At 39.1% G+C, this 20,599-nt stretch overlaps 1 protein-coding gene across 4 annotated transcripts in view; it reads left to right on the plus strand.

Annotated features, from left to right (window-relative positions):
* ACOX3 (acyl-CoA oxidase 3, pristanoyl) overlaps positions 1-13,249 on the plus strand; it is a 30,472-nt gene extending 17,223 nt beyond the window's left edge. For all 4 annotated transcript variants that reach the window (XM_057426714.1, XM_057426715.1, XM_057426713.1 and 1 more), the window contains 8 exons: positions 515-635; positions 1,121-1,240; positions 1,921-2,034; positions 3,726-3,841; positions 6,431-6,605; positions 7,045-7,112; positions 7,814-7,900; positions 12,070-13,249. In XM_057426714.1, the coding sequence (XP_057282697.1) occupies positions 515-635; positions 1,121-1,240; positions 1,921-2,034; positions 3,726-3,841; positions 6,431-6,605; positions 7,045-7,112; positions 7,814-7,900; positions 12,070-12,189 (921 nt within the window). In that variant the 3' untranslated portion in view covers positions 12,190-13,249. The remainder of the gene's footprint in view (positions 1-514; positions 636-1,120; positions 1,241-1,920; positions 2,035-3,725; positions 3,842-6,430; positions 6,606-7,044; positions 7,113-7,813; positions 7,901-12,069) is intronic.
* Positions 13,250-20,599: the final 7,350 nt, after the last annotated feature.

Below are 20,599 nucleotides of genomic sequence, written 5' to 3' on the forward strand. Positions count from 1 at the left end.
GGGGGGTCCATTTAAGTTTTCCTACTCTGCAAAAATTGCTGCTTGAAAGGTTAATGAAAACCATGTAAAGCAGTAAATATTATAAATATCCCCTTGCTGACTGGGGAGAGAGGGATTGCTTATGTCAAAGAGGGGGTAGGAGCTTTCTCTGGACATGCCACCTTCAACCACTTTCCATCTTTGGAAGGAAAAGGTTGGCAAGCAGTGAACTATCCCATGCAGTGCATGTCAGCTGGCACATCTGAGCTAAGATACACCAATGTGTCCATTGCGTGGCACAAATTATTGCTGTCCTATATAAGAAAGTTATTGCTGAAGGTTTTTCAATTGTGGCAGATTTTTTGGGGGCAGCAATATATATATACTCTGCTCTCACATAGATCTCAAAAAACTTCATGTATGTATTGCCGGTAACTCTTCATTATAAAGCAGTACATGTAGCTATGGCCTTAATTGGGCATAAACTTAATTTGTGTAAAAGTTATTACTCATTTGTAACTTACTTTTCACACAGGTTGATTTGGGACGTGAGATTCATGCCTTATGTGCCGCCAGCAAACCACTGGCTTCTTGGACTGCTCAGCAGGCAGTCCAGGAATGCCGAGAAGCTTGTGGAGGACATGGTTACCTTGCCAGTACGTTGCACACTCCTGCATACACTGATCAGAAGGAGAATGGTTATGTTCATGTGTTCTTTGAATGTTGTTGTGTCATGGTGTCTGAGTGTTAGGAATATGTTTAGAAATGTTTTTTTCCTCATGTCCGTGTTTTTAAAGCTCCTTTCATACCTGATACCACAAAAAATCCCACTAAACCCATGCGGCATCTGCACCAGCATTTGGACAGACTGTACATGTGATTCAGTCTTCCAAAAGAAATGATACAGACTTCAGAAATGAAAACTCTTCTTGTAAGATGAATGCCACACTTTACTAAAATCTTTCCAATACATCCATTTTTGCAAGCTAGACAGCTTTCAAGATCATCTGTTGGTATCAGTAACTATACATATAGGAATAGAGAACTGTCTTGCATTTTGTCACAGAATAATTATTTAACAGCTCTTTAGCTTCCATTAATACACTGCAATATATAGAATTGTGCACTTGTTCTTATTAAGTGAACCGTCTGGGTGATATCCGAAATGACAGTGATCCAAACTGCACATATGAGGGAGAAAACAACGTCCTACTTCAGCAAACCAGCAACTACTTAATGAGCTGGATGAATTGCATAAGAGGTAAGTTTTCATTGTTGAATCCTGTGCTGGACCCAACAGTGTGTAGCTAATGGAATTAGGAGGCAGTTTCATACTGAACGCAATTGACAGTCATTTAATCATTTTTTAGAGCATAAATAATGTGCTACAGACTCCATCATATGATGCATTCACCATACAAAGATATTTGCTGCAAGAGATATTCTTTCTCCTAAGTCTTGCAGAAGCTAGCTATCCCTAGTTTTGCTATCCCTAGTTAGGCTAAGTAGTATCTTACTCCTTGAAAACTGTGATTTAGTTCAATGAACCTACTCCTACACTTATGTTAAGTCTGGGTACCCTCTCCTCATTGTACTTAAAACTGTTTGTATTGCCCAACTTGGTAGTAATATTCATTTTGTAGTTCTCTAGATTTTGTTTTCACTTTCTAGTAGTGCATTTTACCAGCATCTTACAGAACTGGAAAACTCAACAATAGGAGTTGAATCTTATGGGGCTACCCATCACTACCTATAGGTAGTGATGTCAGGTCTTTCAGCACTTGTCCACCAGTCCTCGTTTGGCTGGACTAGGCCAGAATAAAATAAATATTAGGGTCAAATTGCATCTGGCCTATCAAATGTATGCGTGACTCTGTAATAGGCTTTTAGTTCCAAAGGCTCTGTTTTCTCATAAATATTTTTTTTTCTTTGGTATTGCAGATAAAGCTCCTTTTGAATCCCCTTTGGGAACAATAAAAGTTTTACAAGACTACCATCATATCCTTGGCTGGAAATTCACAGCCAATAGTGTTGAAGATTGCATGGACTCCTCAGGTAGCCTTCTGCTGTTCTTAAACTGATTCTAGAATCTTAAATTCCTTTCCAGAGTAAAGGATCCATAGATTTGAGATTCAGCCTCTGCTATATATTAGATATTTGTCCTGTTACTGTTTGCTGAATTTCTTTATGTTGTATACATTTCAGTTTACTAAGAAGATAATTTGCATTTCAAAGTATGTCCTGTTGCCCCCAGCCTCAATTCTAAAATGGGGGATACTGTCAGATATTTTTCTTTCATTTTTGTGCCTCTAAAATAGCATTTGTGATCTAGGGTTTTTTTGCCACTCAGTTGTTGTTGTCAAGTGAAACTATTGTAAGGAGCATTGATTGCCACTACCTTGTATCACTGAAATATCTTATTTTAGAAAACCATACAAACAATTTAGAAATATGTTGAAAAGACTTTAAGCATGTCTGCTTTTGACAATTGCTTTTGGTTGCATAGAGTGAAATGAGTAATGGTGAAAGAAAATTCTCTGCAGTTTTCCTGGCTTACTCTCCTATAATCAAATCAAGTATGACATTAGATACTGTTCCCACTTTTATATCACTGTGAGCCCAGATTGGCCCTTGGAGGCAAAAATTAACAAAGTAATGAAGAGATAATGAGATAGTGACAGGGCATTGAGCAAAAGTGAGTCTGTGAAGCTGAGAACATACTGGGGGAAGAAACTCCAGTCGTAATATATAAGGGGCAATCTAGTTGAGTTCTAGAATTAGTAACCACTTCAGTGCTCAAGTAATTGCAAAAAAAAGCTGAACTTTGGATAATGATGCATAATACCAAGTGAGCTAGTATCATAATAGCTAGGGGGTAAAATCTGAATAACTTCAAAATACAAAAGCTGATAAGACAAAGACTAGCTCAAAACAAATGCTTGTTTTCTTCATTGTTATATGTCTCCAACTTGTGAAACCCAGGAGAGCACAAGCTGATACCTAAGCACATGCTCTCTCTTGTCTTGTAATACTTACTGTACAAGACTGTAGTTTTAAAAATATCTAAATCTGTTTATTTTTCCATTCTATTAGAAACTGGACTGTTAATTTCAGTGCCTAAATTTAGGCAACATGTGAACATTTGCCTAAATAATATACTACATTAAATCTTAAGGTAAGACACGAGCAAGCAGAATTTATAAAAGGACTTTATGCTGTAGTATTTTTTCTTAGTTTAAGAGTTGCAGGCTAATCTAAAAATGTAACACATTTATGTGTTACAAAGCAGGTCATTTAAATGTGATTACATTTAGCCGCTCTTGCAAGGCTAGAAGTCATGTGCTTCCACTAAATGTGGACTGCCTTCTGTTCTTGTATTCTCCAAAGCAACTTAGTGCCTTGCAGACCTAACTCTTAATACAGGAAGAAAATAATAACCTGAAAATATTTGATCAAGTCTGAAATCTAAATTGGGCTGTGAATTTACCTTGTCTTTTAGCTTGGAGTCGGTTTGAGCTAGTGTACGGTCAGGCATGGTATGTCTTCACTGTACAGTTACAATCTGATTATTTTACCCAGGTGTTATTTATTGCATATACAGTAATGTGCAGTGTGTCATGTTAATAGATTGGTTAATGAACACTTTCATCTTGGATAACAAAAACTGAGACTGCAGTGGAATCCTCATGTGAGTTCTTGCATTATAAACGTGAAGGTTAAGGATTTTGGTTATCTCTTTTTCACAGTTCCTTTAGCAGCATATAAATGGCTGGTTTGCTACCTGCTCAAAGAAAGTGACGTAAAGCTCAGGAAGGAGAAGCAGTCTGGGCGAAGTGATTTTGAGGCAAAAAACAACTGTCAGGTAATACTTGTTCAGCTTTTTTATTTTATTTACTTGTTTTCATCCAAGTTTGTCAGATCCTCTTAATGTTACATTCTTGTGTCAAGTATCACTTCTTCAAGCATGAAGTCAAATAACTAACTAATAAAATTTAATACCTGTCCATTGTATAGAACGTGATAGCAGGAGGACAGTAACCATTAGCAGAAGTCTTCCAGGACATATTTCCATTCAGAAAAGTTGCAGGCATGTGCTGTGTTCTGTCTGTAATTTTGATAGCAACTTCTGAAGACTAAATCTACTATTAAATCTACTGCAGCATGTGATTATTACATCCCCATATGCTCTTGTGGCCAAATACGTACTGTAGGAAAGAATCTTGCTCTGGCAGGTAGGTAAACTAGATGACCTAATAGGTCTTTTCCATCTCTAATTTCTATAGTGCAAAGTACTTATGAAAGATACCAAACTGACAGTATTGGAACCTGAAAAGGAAACATTGACAGTCTACATATAGCAGATCCATTCTCTCACCAGGGAGTTTTAACAGCTAGGGATGGCGTAACTCCAAATTTCAGTGTATATCACCATGCTCCCCAAATTCTTCCATTAATTCCGTGAGAAAATCTGTCTTACATCCAGTGAAAGAACACTTGTCATTTGTCACCGAGGAGAGAGATCTGTTCCCTGAAGATGGCCAGTGTCATTCACCTTATTTGCAAAGCTCATTAAAAAACAGGAAGGAATATTCAACTCTGCACCTCGAAAGAGCCAGACTAGCTTCAGCTAGGGGTGGTCTGTGTGAAACCACTGTTTGAGTGGAAGAAACCTCTCCTCGTTTTTATCCTAGAAGCAGATTATTAGAGAAATTCCTCAGGGTCAAATTCAGAATGTGAATTGCCAGGAATTCAAGTCTGATGGCCTGACAGTTGGCCAGATCTTGGGAGGCTGGTGCCAGGGCCGGTGTGTTAGAGAATGCTTTGCTCAGAAGCAAGAAGGTTCTCTTTTATGTTCAGATGTGCTAAAATTTACTTAGGCACACAATTGCTTTTGAGATCGGCATTGATCTACCTTAGGTCATTAGCTTTTCTTCCTACAATTCATCTTCAGGACAGTGGGAATTTTTATTTTAAATGGCATGCCTCAAAAACATCTGAAAATGATTTGCAAGCTTTGCTTTAAATATGTATGCATATTTGATTTAAAACTTTCTGGGCATGAAGGAGCACTTTTCTGTCAGCCCAGTGGTTGACTAATATATGATATTTGTTCCTGCTATGGGAGATCTGGAAGAGATTCATAGCTTATCCCAAGGTTATTTTGGTTTGGGGATGGCTTGATAGAAACAATACAGAAGTGCAAGCAAAGGTAAAGAAGGAAATAGAATTATAGCGCAGAAGAATAGGCATTTAATGCTTCATTTGGGATGTTAATATTTATTTCATTCTGACTAAGCAATTGACATTCATATCTAAAAAAGTCCATCTAGCAAGGGGGAAGTCCTTGGTAAACCTGCAGAGGATAGCTGTGCATTTTGAAGTTCATGCTTGTATCTGAGCTTGAACATAAGTACGTCACTGAACATCTGTCGAGAAAGATGGTGATCTTTGGAATATGCCTTTTTTAAATGCCGCAGTGAATTTAAGTGCAAGGATGATACAAATATTTAAAATAAAGAAAGAAAAACTAATCAACTAATTCTAAATGAAACAAAACAAAGCAAGCAAAAAACCCAAAACAAGCAACCCACACCTAAACATATGGGCTAAAACCAAACACCAGGTTACAGCACTGCAACAAATTGATCACAACAGTAGCAGTTTCTTATACCCTTCTGTTCACTGACTAGAGTGTTTTCAGTCAGTAGTCTTTTGTGATAGGACATATGCCATGATCCTGCAAAGGTGGAATATATAAAAGTAGACACATATTCCCATGTGAGTACAGTTCCTTAAGGTTTTCTACTCCATATTGACAGTAACTAGTGATTTGCCTTTCTGATCAGAGAGTTGGCAAGGATTAGTTGGATAGTTCTTTCAAAACATATTGCAATCTATTGCAAACCATAAACAGAATGCACTCATGCTAACGTGATCAGATTGTTTATTATTTGAAGGGACCGTAATATGTTTTCAATAGGTTACTAAACCACTTTGCAGATTTTATCTTCTTCATAAAGCTGTGTATAATATTAAATGAATGTAAACCTCCAATGGTTTACACTGGTCTTCTTCAACAAAACTGATTTGGCATGGTCTTCTCTCTGATGAAGAGATCCCTGTCTGGGTGTAGCTGCCAAATTACGCTAGTAATGCGTGTACAATTTGTGCTCCCTTTGGTATAAGACAGTACACAAATTGGAACACAGTAGAAAATTTGGATCTTATTTCTGGAAGGCATTTCATGATGCATTTCATGACTAGCCTTTGCAAAGACGTTGTAGATGGTTTTCTCCTAGGGTTTCTTCTTAGACTTTCTTTAGTCTCAAGATAGATCACCAGATCTAAATCACCAAATCTCCACTAACTTCAAAAGAGCAATGCAGTTTTGTACCAGCTGAGGATTGGTTTCTTGTATTTTGTCACTCAGTGATCTTTTCTGTTTCCTAAGGTGTACTACTGTCGATCATTAGCCATTGCTTTTATTGAGCAAACAGTCTTACAAAGATATCATGACTACACTCATGATCCCAGCATACCATCTACTCTACAGCCAGTGCTTAAGAAACTCAGTGCTCTCTATGGACTCTGGTCTTTAAGTAAACATCTGGCTGTGCTCTACCAAGGTGAGATCAGCTCCCTGAATGTACTGTGCGTGTCAATTTATAAAAGTCTTTTGGCAGGGGGAAAGAATCCTAATTGGGATTTAGATTAGAGCATTTTCTTTTTGCCTGTGTAATAAAAAACAATTATTCAGGGTAAAATTTTGAGGAGCAGGAATCCGGAGTGACAAAATAACCGAAAAGACTCTTACCTCAGAGATGAGGAGGGCTCACAAGTTTTGTGCTTGGGGGAGAGGATAAGGGGTGGGCACCAAGATGCTGTGGTGTAGCTTGTTAGTGGAAAAGGCTCCAAATGTCTTAGATCAATGATCTTGCAGCCAACTCCAGTTACACAGGAGCATCTATTTAGTTGCATGGAAACGGGACTAATAAACTTCTTTGTAAAAGGACTGAGTCAGAGTAACTGTAACTGGCATAAGCTTCTTTGTGAATGTATTTGCAGGTGGCTATGCTTCAGGTGAACAAGCTGGTAAATTTATTCAGAATGCCATTCTGGAGCTCTGCCACAGGGTAAGCCCTGATTATTGTTTCTTGTGATTAAATAATGATATAGTATATGAATCATGAAAAAGGGATGTATCAGTTATTCTGTACTTCAAGAGGTAAATTAGCAATATATTACATCAGTAGTTTCTGAATAACTTCCTGTAAAGTTTAGTAACTCATCGACCCTGAATCTAGTCCTAGTTTATTTATCCAAAACTGAAAAGAATATATAGCTTACTAAATAACACTCATTTGTAAGTGTTATTTTATATATAACATAATCATTTGTGGCCTTATTATCTTAATTGGAAAGCCAGTGAAATACTGCAGTCCAGTTCTGTTATTTTTTTCTATTTATTTTAATTCACGAATTCTTTTTCTTTGTATTCTTCACAGGTAACTAAATTTCAAAGAGGAATCTGGACATTGTTTTTAGAGTTCAAAAACATGGGGTTTTATGTATGTAAACAGTACCATCTTGGTTAAAATGTGGCTTAAAACCACATTTTAGGAGGGAGGAAAGCATTTAAAAATTGGTCTCTTGGCAGTTACCCTGTCAAAAGGAGATAAAAAAGCAAAATAAATCCAGACTTCTTGCATGGATTTCTTTTAAGTTAACAATAGCTGGTTCTTTATGAAAATAATCTTTGTGCCACTCTCTAGTTCACGGGTAACCACAGACAACTACAGAAGTTGCCAAATGCATGTTTTCTTTTTTTAAACAGCTGAAGGATGATGCAGTTGCCCTGGTTGATGTCTTTGCGCCTCCAGACTTCATCCTCAACTCTCCCATTGCTAAAGCTAATGGAGAGGTAAGAAAATCCATTTTGTAATTTGTAAGTATAGTCATTAAGAAGAGTATTGCCTTTAAATAGCCATAATGCTTCACAGCTACAAAAGAAAAGAAAGACACTTTTTCAGTGGAAAGTAATAGAGTTAAATTGATGTCATCAGAAAATAACATTTTGTATTTGCTGGAGGTAGTCTTCGATAGGAAATTCATACAGCATTGCTTTAATTTGCTCTTGTGGGCATCTGTGCTGCTGAACAACAACAACAACAACAAAATTACACCACCTCCTAAGATTCCTTAAGTAGTAGCATGTCTTCAGTATACAGCTTAATACCTTGGAGATGTAGTAAGGTGTATTTCTTCTCTGCCTAGGGCTTTTGCTGCCCTTATTGATATTCACATTACACCTAGTTTGTGTGATGTGCATGTAAATGGTGTAGAAATTCTTTTTCTCTTTTAATTCCTCATAAATTGTGTATTTTAATAAGAGAAAGAAAAATGTAAAACTTGTTCCAGCTAAAAATTATGTCAGAAATTGCACAATTCTTTGAGAATTCTGTTTATCCAGTAGGAATTGTAAGATATAAGGAGTATCTTGTACTAACCAGGGACAAGATTATCCAAGGGAGCTCAGTAATCTTGATACAAACGGGAAGGATGCAGTTTTGTTAGCACCTGTCATTCCTTTAATGAAGATACAATCCGTCCTTATTAAGCCTGAGAGATATTTTTTTAATAGTCTAAATTACACAAAAAAAGAGTTGAATTAGGAGCGTAATAATGGCCATACTGGATCCAGTTCACAGAATACTCTCTAACTGACAGGGAAGGATGGCCAAGGAGAAAACTGTATGAAACAGATGAAATATTGAGGTGTTCTTTCCCTGGTGTCTCAGCTGTTGGCAGTTGGTGGTCTAAGAGATACCTCATGCTTTTACCTCATGGTTGAATCACTCTGTTTAATAGCCACAGATGTATCTATCTTCCATTCATTTTTCCCATCCATTTCCAAATTCGGCTGTCTTTTGGCTTCCAAGACACCATAATTTCCGTAATTTAACTATGAATGCTGTGAAAAAATATATCCTAGTCCCAGTCTGTATACATTTATTATCTGTGGAGGCCTTTTAATTCCTCTGACAGGCCTTACTTTCCTTCTGTCTTCCCTGGTTCTGCCGTATCCTTTCTGAGGTGTCATAACCAGACCTACAAGCAGGATTCAGGATGTGGTTGCACCATGGATTTGGCTATACTCAGTCATGGTCCCTCTCTGCTTTTTTTTTTCCTTGACATATTCAAAGATCTGTATTTCTTTCCGAAGTCTCAGCAAACCAAAATTCTTGCTTACCTGCCAATCCTACTCAGCAGGGCCAAGCCGTGGGATTACTGTTATGCAGAGACTAGTGTCACAGTACGGTAGTTTGGTTTAGTGTGGATAGACCCTGTAGAGAATCACTAGAGCCTGGGGACACTGCCAGGCTGTTTGACAGGGCTGCTGAGTCAAGTGTACTCAGTGCTCTTCAATATTCTCTGTGTCTTTGCATCTAAAGTTGTCCATCGTTCCCATGGTGATCAAGCAATACAAAAGGCAGCCCAGATGTTTCTAATGTGACGCTGACCTAACAGAGTGATTACTTTGGTAACACAGTCTCTACAAATAAAAGAGGAAAGGCTAGCTCTAGGTACCCAGCCATCTCAACAAGAGGACAGTGATCATCACTGGAAACTTTGTTTCCGTTTCTGTAGATTTTTGAGGATTAAATTAGTGAAAGAGGTCAAGAGGCAAAGCTCTAAGAGAAGGAACATCATCCGTAAGAATGTTAAGGCTATCTGCATTGGCCAAAAGCCCATTTTTACCATTACTCTGTCTCTAACAGAAGCTGTGAGCAGATGCTATAAGCAGGAATAGAAATTATGGTGCAAGTACACAGAGATCTGTTCCTAGAATACTACCCTCTTTCTAACAGTCAGCTGGAGATTTCTTATCAGCAGCTGATAAATCTGTCATGTAATGGATTTGGCTATCTACTCTTTGGCTCGCTCTTAACTCATGCAAACAAGGAAGGCACAGAGGCTTACTAATATTAGAGATTAATTTTAGAGATTAATATTAGGAATATAATATGAGACACATGCAGATAGGACTCTAAAAATTACTGACTTCCTTGTATACAAATATTTGGTAAAGATTCTTTAAATTCATTGAGTCATATCGAGAAAATAATTTAAGCAGTGGTATCCAAACCGTGTTCTGCAGAGTTCAGGAAGGTTTTCTGAACTGCCTTTAAGCCTGTGGTTTTCAACTTGTGTAAATATTGCCAACTGAAATTTGAAAAAGGTTGCCAATCCCTCACTCAAAGAAAATAACGAAGCTCCTTTTCTCCTGGCTGTCTATATTTAATTCATTGCTACCTTTGCAACTTCTAAACCCCAATTGAAATGTTTTAGTTAAAATTACAGTATGATAAAGAATAGATTATCCAAGCATAACAGGGAAATTAGTTTAATTCAGGGTAACCTACGTTGTACTGCAGTGCAGTGCCTTGCACCGAGAGCCACACATCAAGACTGGGACAGAAGAAAAGCTTGCAGATTTGTTATGAGAAGATTTAAGCACTAAATAAGAATCTAGAGACTCTTTAAAAGAAACTTTGATGGTGTGGACAGCGTTTCCCCATAGAAGCTTTGACAATTTCAGCTTAAGTATGAGAAGTTCTCGCTATATTTATTTCAAGATTAATTCTAAATTGTTAGATAATATTAAATCAAACTTGGAATGGAATAAATAGTTAACACTAGTCCATGTAATCAAGGTAAAAATGTATTTTATATTAATTACATGGGCTGCATCAAAGGGAGTGTGACCAGCAGGTCGAAGGAGGTGATCCTACCCCTTTACTCTGCTCTTGTGAGACCTCACTTGGAATATTGTGTGCAGTTCTGGTGTCCTTAACATAAAAAGGACATGGAACTGTTGGAACAAGTCCAGAGGAGGGCCACGAGGATGATCAGGGCACTGGAGCACCTCCCGTATGAAGACAGGCTGAGGAAGTTGGGGCTGTTCAGCCTGGAGAAGAGAAGGCTGCATGGAGACCTCATAGCAGCCTTCCAGTATCTGAAGGGGGCCTATAGGGATGCTGGGGAGGGACTCTTCATCAGGGACTGTAGTGATAGGACCAGGGGTAATGGGTTAAAACAGGGGAAATTTAGATTGGCTATAAGGAAGAAGTTCTTTACTCTGAGGGTGGTGAGGCACTGGAATGGGTTGCCCAAGGAAGCTGTGAATGCTCCATCCCTGATGGTGTTCGGGGCTGGGTTAGACAGAGCCTTGGGTGACGTGGTCTAGAGTAGGGTTTCCCTGCCCCTGGCAAGGGGAGGTTGGAGCTAGGTGACCTTAAGGTCCTTTCCAACCCTAACTATTCTATGATTCTGTGATACAGGGCCAAGCCATCTTTTGCTGTTGAAGAAAGGCTTTTCACTTCATTTCACTAACTGCTTTTGTACTGTCTTAATATGATATACTGTAGTGCAGCTTACTGCTGAATATAAGGCCTTTCTTTCCTCATATTTCTAAGATGTTATTTAATTTTTTAAGGTTCAGTTAATTAGGAGCTGCCAAATAATGCTAAAATTATACTTTTGCAGAATTTACTTCCCATATGTTTTTTTTAAACTGTTCCACATAAAATTGCAAATTGATGAAGATGATGAATTAACAATCTGCTTATGAGAGAAGAATTTCTTAGGCTCAGATTGAACAGTTCACATCTGGGAGAGAAGTCATTTCCAGAAATGTGTTGAAATAAAGGTAAAACCAGACATGTACGACTACTTTCAGACACAGTCTTCGGGTTTGGACAGAACAAAGATTAGCTTAATAGAACCTGGTTTCCAAATTGCTACCTTTGATAATACAACTCATGTCAAGTTGAAAACAAGAAATCGTAAAGGTTACTGTTTTCCTGCTCTCATGCCAAAGATGGTCTAAATGATTTTCACAGATACCTGATTACTGTACTCAGAAATTTTGTGTTTATTCTTGCCTGTACATAATTGCTCACATTTATTGTCTAGAAATTCAATCAAAATCCCATTTTTAACCAATAAGTTAGATAATATTTCTCTTACAGAATTTTTCTTTGGTTTATTTTCCATATGAATTAATCCTTTTTTATTATTATTTTGCAGCTATATAAAAATATGTGGGCAGAGATCCTTCAAGGCAGCAAAACTCTGAACAGACCTTCATGGTGGGCAGAATTATGTATTAATAAACCTGTTATAGGCAGGCTGAGGTCAAAATTGTAAACCAAACAGCTTGCAAGAGGCTGGATGGGCCCGAGATGGATACTTATTTCAAACATCAGGAGGAAATGAGACCATATGTTGAACACTGAAAATGAAGGAGATTTTCATAGAGAAGTGCCAAATTTTAAAGTAACTTTGAAATCAATTCCAACTTGGTCTCAGGCACTGTTAACATAATAATGACAGGAGCAAGAGCAGAACATATAGACTGAATCATAGAATGATTTGGGTTGGAAGGGGCCTTAAAGAGCATCTGGTTCCAAGCCCCTGCCGTGGGCAGGGATACCTTCCACTAGACCAGGTTGCTCAAAGCATCTGCACACTTAATCAAATACAAAATCAAATACAAAAAATATGAAGATTTATTATGATCACTGCTTTGCAAGGTTTCTATAAAAGAAATGTTCTAACCAGTCTCTTGACTTTACTGTCATATTACAGAAGTTGAGTGATTAAAAACATTTCCCACCAGGGATTATGAATAAGCTGAACAAAAGCAAAAAGGTATTTAGGACAGGCTGTACAGAAGCTTTATTATGATCATACTGGGAGAACACTGAAAGATATCTCCCCCTCCGCTCCCCTGTTGTCAGCCAACTGATTGCAGAGACCCAACCTATATACTATTTCAGAAAAAAAAGGAAGAAAAAGTTGAGGAAGAGCAATCATTTCAATGTTAACAAAGCCAGATATCCATCCCTAGAGGGTACTCCTTAGGTAGCTTGCTAGCTGCCACAGTTCCAGGGAATCAAACAGTAAATAACATGACAATATGATGAGATGGCTCTTCGTGGAGCCTGTATTAGTGACACAGCCCGTTTTAGCTCAGAAGTGGGAAGTTGGAAACTATCACAGACTGCTAGATTTTAATAAAGATAATTTCATAGCCAGACATCTTGATCTTAAATGTTGATAATTTTACCACCAGAAGATCAAGGTCAATTAAAGATGATCACCCTCAAAACACTGCAGTAAAAATAACAGGCAAAGAAAAACCTCAAACTGATGAAACTGTTGATTATGTTGGAAAAATTAATAAAAATGATCTTGTTAAACCTTACCTCTCTTTTTTTAACGAACTTTTTTCTTTGCTGGAGATAGTCAGTGTTGCCTGTGTTTTTTCTGCCTTTTCTAATGAGGTACCATAATTTGGGATGTCTAGTTGTTGAACTGCGGAAAACAGTCAAAAGTTTAGCCTTTGCTTTGAACTGTTTTGCTTCTTTTAATGATGACCAATAGGTGGCATCATCCCATGGGAAAAAAGAAAAAATAGATCCATACAGCTAAATACCTATCATTAGGTATCATGGAATCATGGGGTCTCGTGATTATTTATTTTCTGTGTCAGTAGACAATCCAGAAAGTGTCTCCTGCTTGCATTTGTACAGACTTAAGTAGTCAGAGCACATTTATGCCCAATATCCAGTGTGAGCACCAGTGAGAAGGGCAAATGGGGAGGAGATGCCCCGCTACATAAAACACAGAGACCGCTAGCATTGATCTGTCACTCCACATTTTGTACTACCAATCAATCAGCAGCATTATTCCACTGTCTTACATGTGTATGATTTTGCCATCACCTCTGACCTCTTCATAAGTGATATGGTCTTATCCTGCCTCTTTCTTTGTCGCTGGGAAACAGATTACTGTATGTAAATCTCACATATAAACTGTAAGTCTTATTTATGAGGCATTTGTGGCCTAGAGGAAAAAACAAAGGTGTTTGACATGTAGCTGAAGCCATCTTTATCAAAAATAAACCCTGAGCAATCAACTATGTCACAGTAGAACAGAACTGAAGACCCAGGAAGCCCCAAAGATAGCCACCAAACACATGGCAGGATAAACAGACACCCTGTGGAAATATATCCCTGAGCTGTTCCTGCTAATCTTATTTATTATGACTAGTCAATATCCAAATTCCCTGATAAAAGCTGAGGCTGTATATGCTGATAAGGACTGTGCAAATGGTCAGGGAAGTGTGCTGTTTGTCCTGAAAAGCTTCTGACTTCAACTAGGACAAGCAGTGCAGGGCAGTGTAGGGCAAGGAGTGCATCAGCAAGAACATGATTATGGGTAGGCAAAATGGGCTACTCAGTAACACGTCACAATTATAGACACTAATATGAACTGTCACACAGCTTGCACTAAGCTTGAGCTTTATGGCATCCTTGGATATCCACACAGTTAATGGCAAAAGTTAGAAGGCTGCACACCAAAGCTGAAATAAATAAAAGCAAAGCAGGCCTGTGAGGCCTTGGGGATTTGTTCTGTATAACACTACACATCTCTCTACCCCAGCTGTGGGTGCTGGTGGCTCCGCACCAAGACGGTTTGCAAGCTAATGCAGGTGTTCAGCAGCTGTTGGGCTTTATATGCTGCCAGCAAAGGCTATATCCATTTACTCTCACACCCAGTACAAAGCCACAGCACAGCAAAGCCTGGCTCGTTCTATGGGCCAGAGCATGCTGTACTCAGTATTGTCAAAACTCTACTATTTTCTGTATAAATATCTGGGTAACCATTCTTTAATCAGTTATGACTATGAATTTCTGACCTGTATGTTAAGCCAGACCTGTGTAATTAAAGGAGCAAAATATCCTCTGCCTCTGAAGTCAACAATAAGCCAAAGGTTCTAGAGGTTTTCTCCATCCAGCTTCTCAGAGCAGCTGGAACTGTGTGAACTTGCAGAGCTGCAGCATGGAGGAAGAAAGATGTCATGAAATTTGGCATCCAATTATCTACTAAATCATAGGGCAGTAATTCAACCACTGCCACAAGATGTCATGATCATATGCAGTTTGTTCCTCTTCATAGGACATTAAAGAACAGGAAAGTCATTTCCCTCCCGGATCACATGCCAAAGTTGGATGTGTCATTTTAGCTTGGTTGGGGAGCTGGGTCAAAGGCTGTCAAATAGCTTCAGTCCAAAACAATTTGGCCATGGGAATCTGTCCTTTCAAGCTGCCACATGAAGGCACCACAAGGTTGAATCCAAGCAGGCTGAAAGATCCCTAACCTGCTGCTTCTGCTGTGCCCATGATGGTCTCTCTCCTGGATAGCGGCATTTTTTGTCTTCATGACTTTATCAAGCCATCTACCTGCCAAGGGTATTTTGAGCTGGTTTCTTCCATGATGATGTCTTTCTGTTGACGTGAGTCAGTTAAAGCAAAAAACCTCTTTTCTAACAGAAAAAAAACAAACCACATTGGTCTTGTTCTTCAGGACACTGAATGCATACGCTTCCCTCGCTGATGTGAGATAAATACATGAGTATTTCACATCACCTTTTATAGGAGCGGTGATGTCAGGAGAAAGGTCTGGTGAGCCAGATGGAAGCTCTGCATCTTTACAGCTACAGTTCTATGGATACAGGTTTCCCAGTGGTGCTTGTTTTCTGCAGAGATAAGTAGACTCATACACTGCTGTTTCTGTCTGAAAGCCTGTTTCCTACTGTAATAAATGATTTATCATGTGTTCTGCAGGGTAGCAAGTTCCTCTTCTGTTTGTCTTTAGTCATGTATTTTCTTTACTGACTTAATGTGTTTTCAGACATGAGTGGTGATTTAATACTAACACATGCTACCAGCATGACCGGTCTCTCTAAGATGCAACCATACAGACATCAGGGAGACCTGTGTGTCCTCTCATAGCACTGCACCTTCATGGGCCTCAGCAGTGTTTTATTTCCAATTCTCATTATCCTGTGATCAGAGTAAGCCTGCAGAACATCTTAGCTCGGTTCACTGGCCTGAGGAGCACCTTAAGCAAAGGGGAGCTCACTGCATGAGACATCCATGTGATAGTATAATGTGAGGCAGGCGGATCCAGCCAAGCGATGGTCAGCTGTGAGCACAGCGGGCTGCCCACAACACTGTCAAATACAAGGAGAGCATTTCACATCATTTCCTTTCAGAGGCAGAAGGAGATAATGCAACTTTTGCTGAGAGCAACAGTTCTGCTGACTACCTTGCCTTTTTCTTTCCCAAATTTCTGCAGACTGGTTGCATTTGTTCAGCATTCCCACAGAATGAATCTCTCTTGAATTAATGGAGATTTCCATCAGGATTTTCTTCCCTGTGTTTGTCAAATAGACCAGCAAGTGTGTGGCTAAAAAAATTCCCAGTGGATTTCCTGAAGAAAATTTGCATGTGTTTTATGTTTTAGTTTGAGAACTATGGTCAACTTCAGCATCCAGCATCTGCTGAGGTTTGCAGAAGACTCCAGAGATCCAGTGTCAGTGGACAATAGCTGCCTTTACCTGCCCATGTTCTTCCATCCTCCTGCAGAGTGCCCTCCCCAGCTCATTTCACTTGTTTGTCATCTTCTCTGTCCTCAAAACTTTGCTAAAAATTAATTTTTTCCAAGTCATGAAATATCCTTTGTTATCCCTCCTTTTCTGCAAAGAATATTTTAAAATTTAAGTTCTTTGATAAGAGAAAATCCCTCAATTCACAATGACAATTTTGTTTAGATGGGCGACTGCTTGCAGTGTGTTTGCTATGGAGAGATTACCAGGAGTTGGACAACAGCCCGTGAAAGGATCAACATGGCACTCTAGTATGGTCAGACCTATGACTGATAGAGACATGCCTCATGCTTTCAGTAGGTGATTCATTGGCCAGGACACCTTCTAAGTCATCCAGAGAAAAGCAACCCTACTGCCAGAGTGCTGTGCAGCATATACTGCACCCTACCAGCTCCACAAGGGCTCTTGGGGCAGCTTGCACATAAGCAATGGATGAGCATTGCCTGAGAACAGATCCTCTTTAACAGTGTAATGCATTCTTTACATATAGTGTAAGAATCAATAGGCAGACATCATTCCCTGTAGCAAAAATACAAGCTGTGATGATAGAATTGTTTATAATGAGGAAAAAAAAGTACTCAACAAATAGCTCTGCACTGTATTTCCTCGCTTTTATCACCAGGATGTGATGAAATACTTTCCCTTACTAACACAGGAGGATGTTAAGCAACACATACTATGATGAACACTTTAAAATCAGCAGACCCATATAAATGGAAAGAAAAGATTATGAAGGCTTGACTAGTAAATGTTGACTGTTGTAATACTGTTGTATTTATGAGTATCAAAGAAATTCCACCAGATCAGTTTGCTGGATATTGTACCATTATTTTAACAGGGGAAAAAGGTGGTGAGCACGATTCTATTGTAAGATAATGGAAAACGTTTAGGAGGATTCAGCTAATAAGACAGTTAGCATCCAGCAATACTGTACTTTGTCAGACAAACCAGATTTCATTCTTGGAAGAATTCCAGGTATTCTTGAACCCTGTGTTTTGAACGTACGTGGCACACAATGTACACGTTTAAGACACCATAGTTAATGTCACATGACACTGAGTGAAAAAATCAGCATTCCATCTATCAGTAAAACACACTTCAATTGAATAGGAACTTCCTGACCGACAAGATCCCAGGAAGCCATCCACGGAGAAATCATTATGTGTACCTCAGGGATGTTATTAAGGATAATCCTAGACCTGCCACTGCTTATTATTTTCCTCGGCAAGCTGGAAGTAATTGTAAAATCTCTCATTAAAATGTGCAGAATTGGTGGACTGGTAAGAAAAGATGAAAACAGACTGGACACACAGCACAGTCTGAAATGCTTCCTAAGTTTAAACAAGCCTGGGTTTAATGACCTAAGCATGTAACAGCTCCTTCAAAAATACAGGGGTGAAGAGAGATTCTGTCGTTCTAGGTCAGACAGAGCTGAGACAAAGTGAGTGCTTTCCTCTCCGCAGTGGCTGATTGCTCTCATCGAGAGCTGACCTACGTTGATGTATTAGGGAGAGAATTACAATTGTTTTAAAGGTCACAGGAAGAGTAAGAAAACATGAGAGCCTTACAGCCATGATCAGAGAATTGCTTCTTGTCCAGCCCTGTTTTTAAAAAAGCCACATCCAAATGCTGCCCTGCCTATGGCAACTGTGTTGTGGAAAAAGAGCTTCTACAAGTAACTCTGCTTTAGTCTGTGCTTGCTGAAACCAGGTACCAGACTACCACTTCCTCAGGGTGCAAACCAGTAAAGGATGCAAAAAGGAGCAGCAGTATTGACTTCAAAGCTGGAGGAAAGTGTGTACAATGGAAAACTGGACAAACTCAATGTTTAACATGTCAGATGCGCTTAAAGTAGGATGCAATAACAGTATTATCAGCTTGTCCAGAAGTGGAATAAAATATTGAATGTCAAAACAAATACAATTTGTGTCCCAGCACTAGGGAGAGATTTCAGGAAATGGTTGACTTTGGACGAGAGCGTGTGCATATACACATATTATTTGTGATGACCGAAAAATGGTGTATGGTTTTATTATATGCTGCACCAAGATCCTTTAAATCTCCTTTTCAGAACAGCTGGTGCCATTTGAACTGCCCTCCAAAGAAGTCCTTCTCTGAGTGTCATTAAATAATGATTATTTTTAAGCCCATAGAAACACTTGGCTTTTCCATCTAGTTTATCGATGATGAGTGTCTGCAAAGTCCGGAACTGAGCACTGGCTGTATTTCACTAGCGTGATGAAGGAGCCAGGAAAAACATATGTCCTGGGGAGTATTATCCATTGTAAATTTACTTTTGACACATATAGGGTGGAATTGGGTTTCTGTGCTTGTTTTGATCTTTTTACAGATTCTTATTAATAAATGTCTTCAAGCTCCACAGAAATAACATATCCTATTCCAATCCTAAAGCTGTGGAAAAGTCCCACAGCCCAACATGCAGGGCAATGGGAGAAAAACTCAAGTGCCTGAGACACTGAACAAGGAGTAGCCCAGTTCTTTGCTCAGCACATGAATATTCACAGGGTTGAGCTATAGTCTATAGCAGATGAAAACCATGCACAGCAGTTGGTTGCACTGAACATTGTTTACCCAAGGCACAACCCATCAACATGGATGCAATCAGAGCCACTCTCAGTGGTGGGCTCTGTTCTGCGGTGGCCCCATGAAAGTCACCAGATACTTTGGATGTGTTGTAGTGCTGTCCTACTGGTTTCAACAAGGAGAAATCCACTCTCAGCCTGCAGAGTCCATCAAGGTTATAACAGGAGCAGGTCTTCAGGGAATTTCTCTCTGGTTTTGGTTCACTTTTTCTTTTGGATTTTATTTGTGTTTTTTCTTGTCAGGGAGCAAGAATTCTATCTACCAGTTTGTCTGTTTTGGTAGGCACAGCATTACTTAGCCATGTCATGGTTTCTTCCCAGTGTCTGTCTAGTGTCTCCTCATTATACTTCATCTGCAAGGCCAGTTCCACAACAAAAGTTGGAGCATTTGCAGTTTTACTTCTGTTGCCAGGCTCCCTGTCCATTGTGGGAGGATTCCATATGCAATCAGAGGATGATTTTCCTCTGTGTTAAGAAATAGTCCTGGCAATGAACTGTTTGAGTCATCTTTCTGTTTGCTTGACTTCTCCCATAATAATATTATCCAAAACTTGATTCACCAGCTAATCTCACAAGACAGGATTCTAGATGTTTAGAGAAAAAAAATCTTCCCTTGTTTTTTTTCATTTTGACCCAAGAAAGGTCATACTTGAAGAAGTTGTGCTGTATTTTGTTTCATTTGAAGTTAGAGAGCAAAAACTTTTACAGAAAGGTACATTTCCAACATGTTTAATTTGCAACATAGAATTATAGACTCATAGAATAGTTAGGGTTGGAAAGGACCTTAAGATCATCTAGTTCCAACCCCCTGCCATGGGGGGGGGGTATGTATGTTTTTTCTTGATTTGGGAGGAACATGGTAACATCATCCTTAGTAGTGAGGTGTGTCTTACCACTTCTCAGAACCATCGTGTTACCTCTGAATAACAAGAATGACTATCTCATATGGGAATGGGAACTTCCCATTGCAACTTCCCATTCAAGGGTGCAACAGTTCAAGAAAAACAATTAAAAGGTCCCATACAGACTCACTCACAGATGCTCCTGCACCGTTAGAGTTGACATCGTCTCATCAAATGCTGTTCTTCAAGACAAGATTCACTGTATCCATGTTAGTCCTTAAATCTGGCATTTTCTGGGGTACAGATTCAATGTTAAATTCCAGTTAACATAGTGGAACAGGCAGGCATGGCTGTTACTCTAGAAATCTAGTATCATCGCATGGTTTTGTAGATTCTGGTGGAGAGAGTGGGAGGGCATAAGAGATGACATTGACGATGAGAGCCCCACCACCCTGAGTGCTGTACAAAGCTCTTACAAACACATCTCCAAAACCTTGCACTTTAAATAGAAGACGAGAAATAACACACTATGAACAAATCGGTATGTCAGTACTGCATAGCACTATGTGCTGCCTCTCACTGTTCCAGTTGTCATTCTTAGCCATATTTTTTTATAAACATGGTGACAGAGCAGTTTAAGGGTGCTTAGTTTAAGC

Source organism: Pezoporus wallicus, unplaced genomic scaffold (genome assembly GCF_028554395.1).
Source record: "Pezoporus wallicus isolate ANWC-B61680 ecotype Strahan unplaced genomic scaffold, APGP_CSIRO_Pwel_v1 scaffold_13239, whole genome shotgun sequence".
Lineage (NCBI taxonomy): Eukaryota > Metazoa > Chordata > Aves > Psittaciformes > Psittacidae > Pezoporus > Pezoporus wallicus.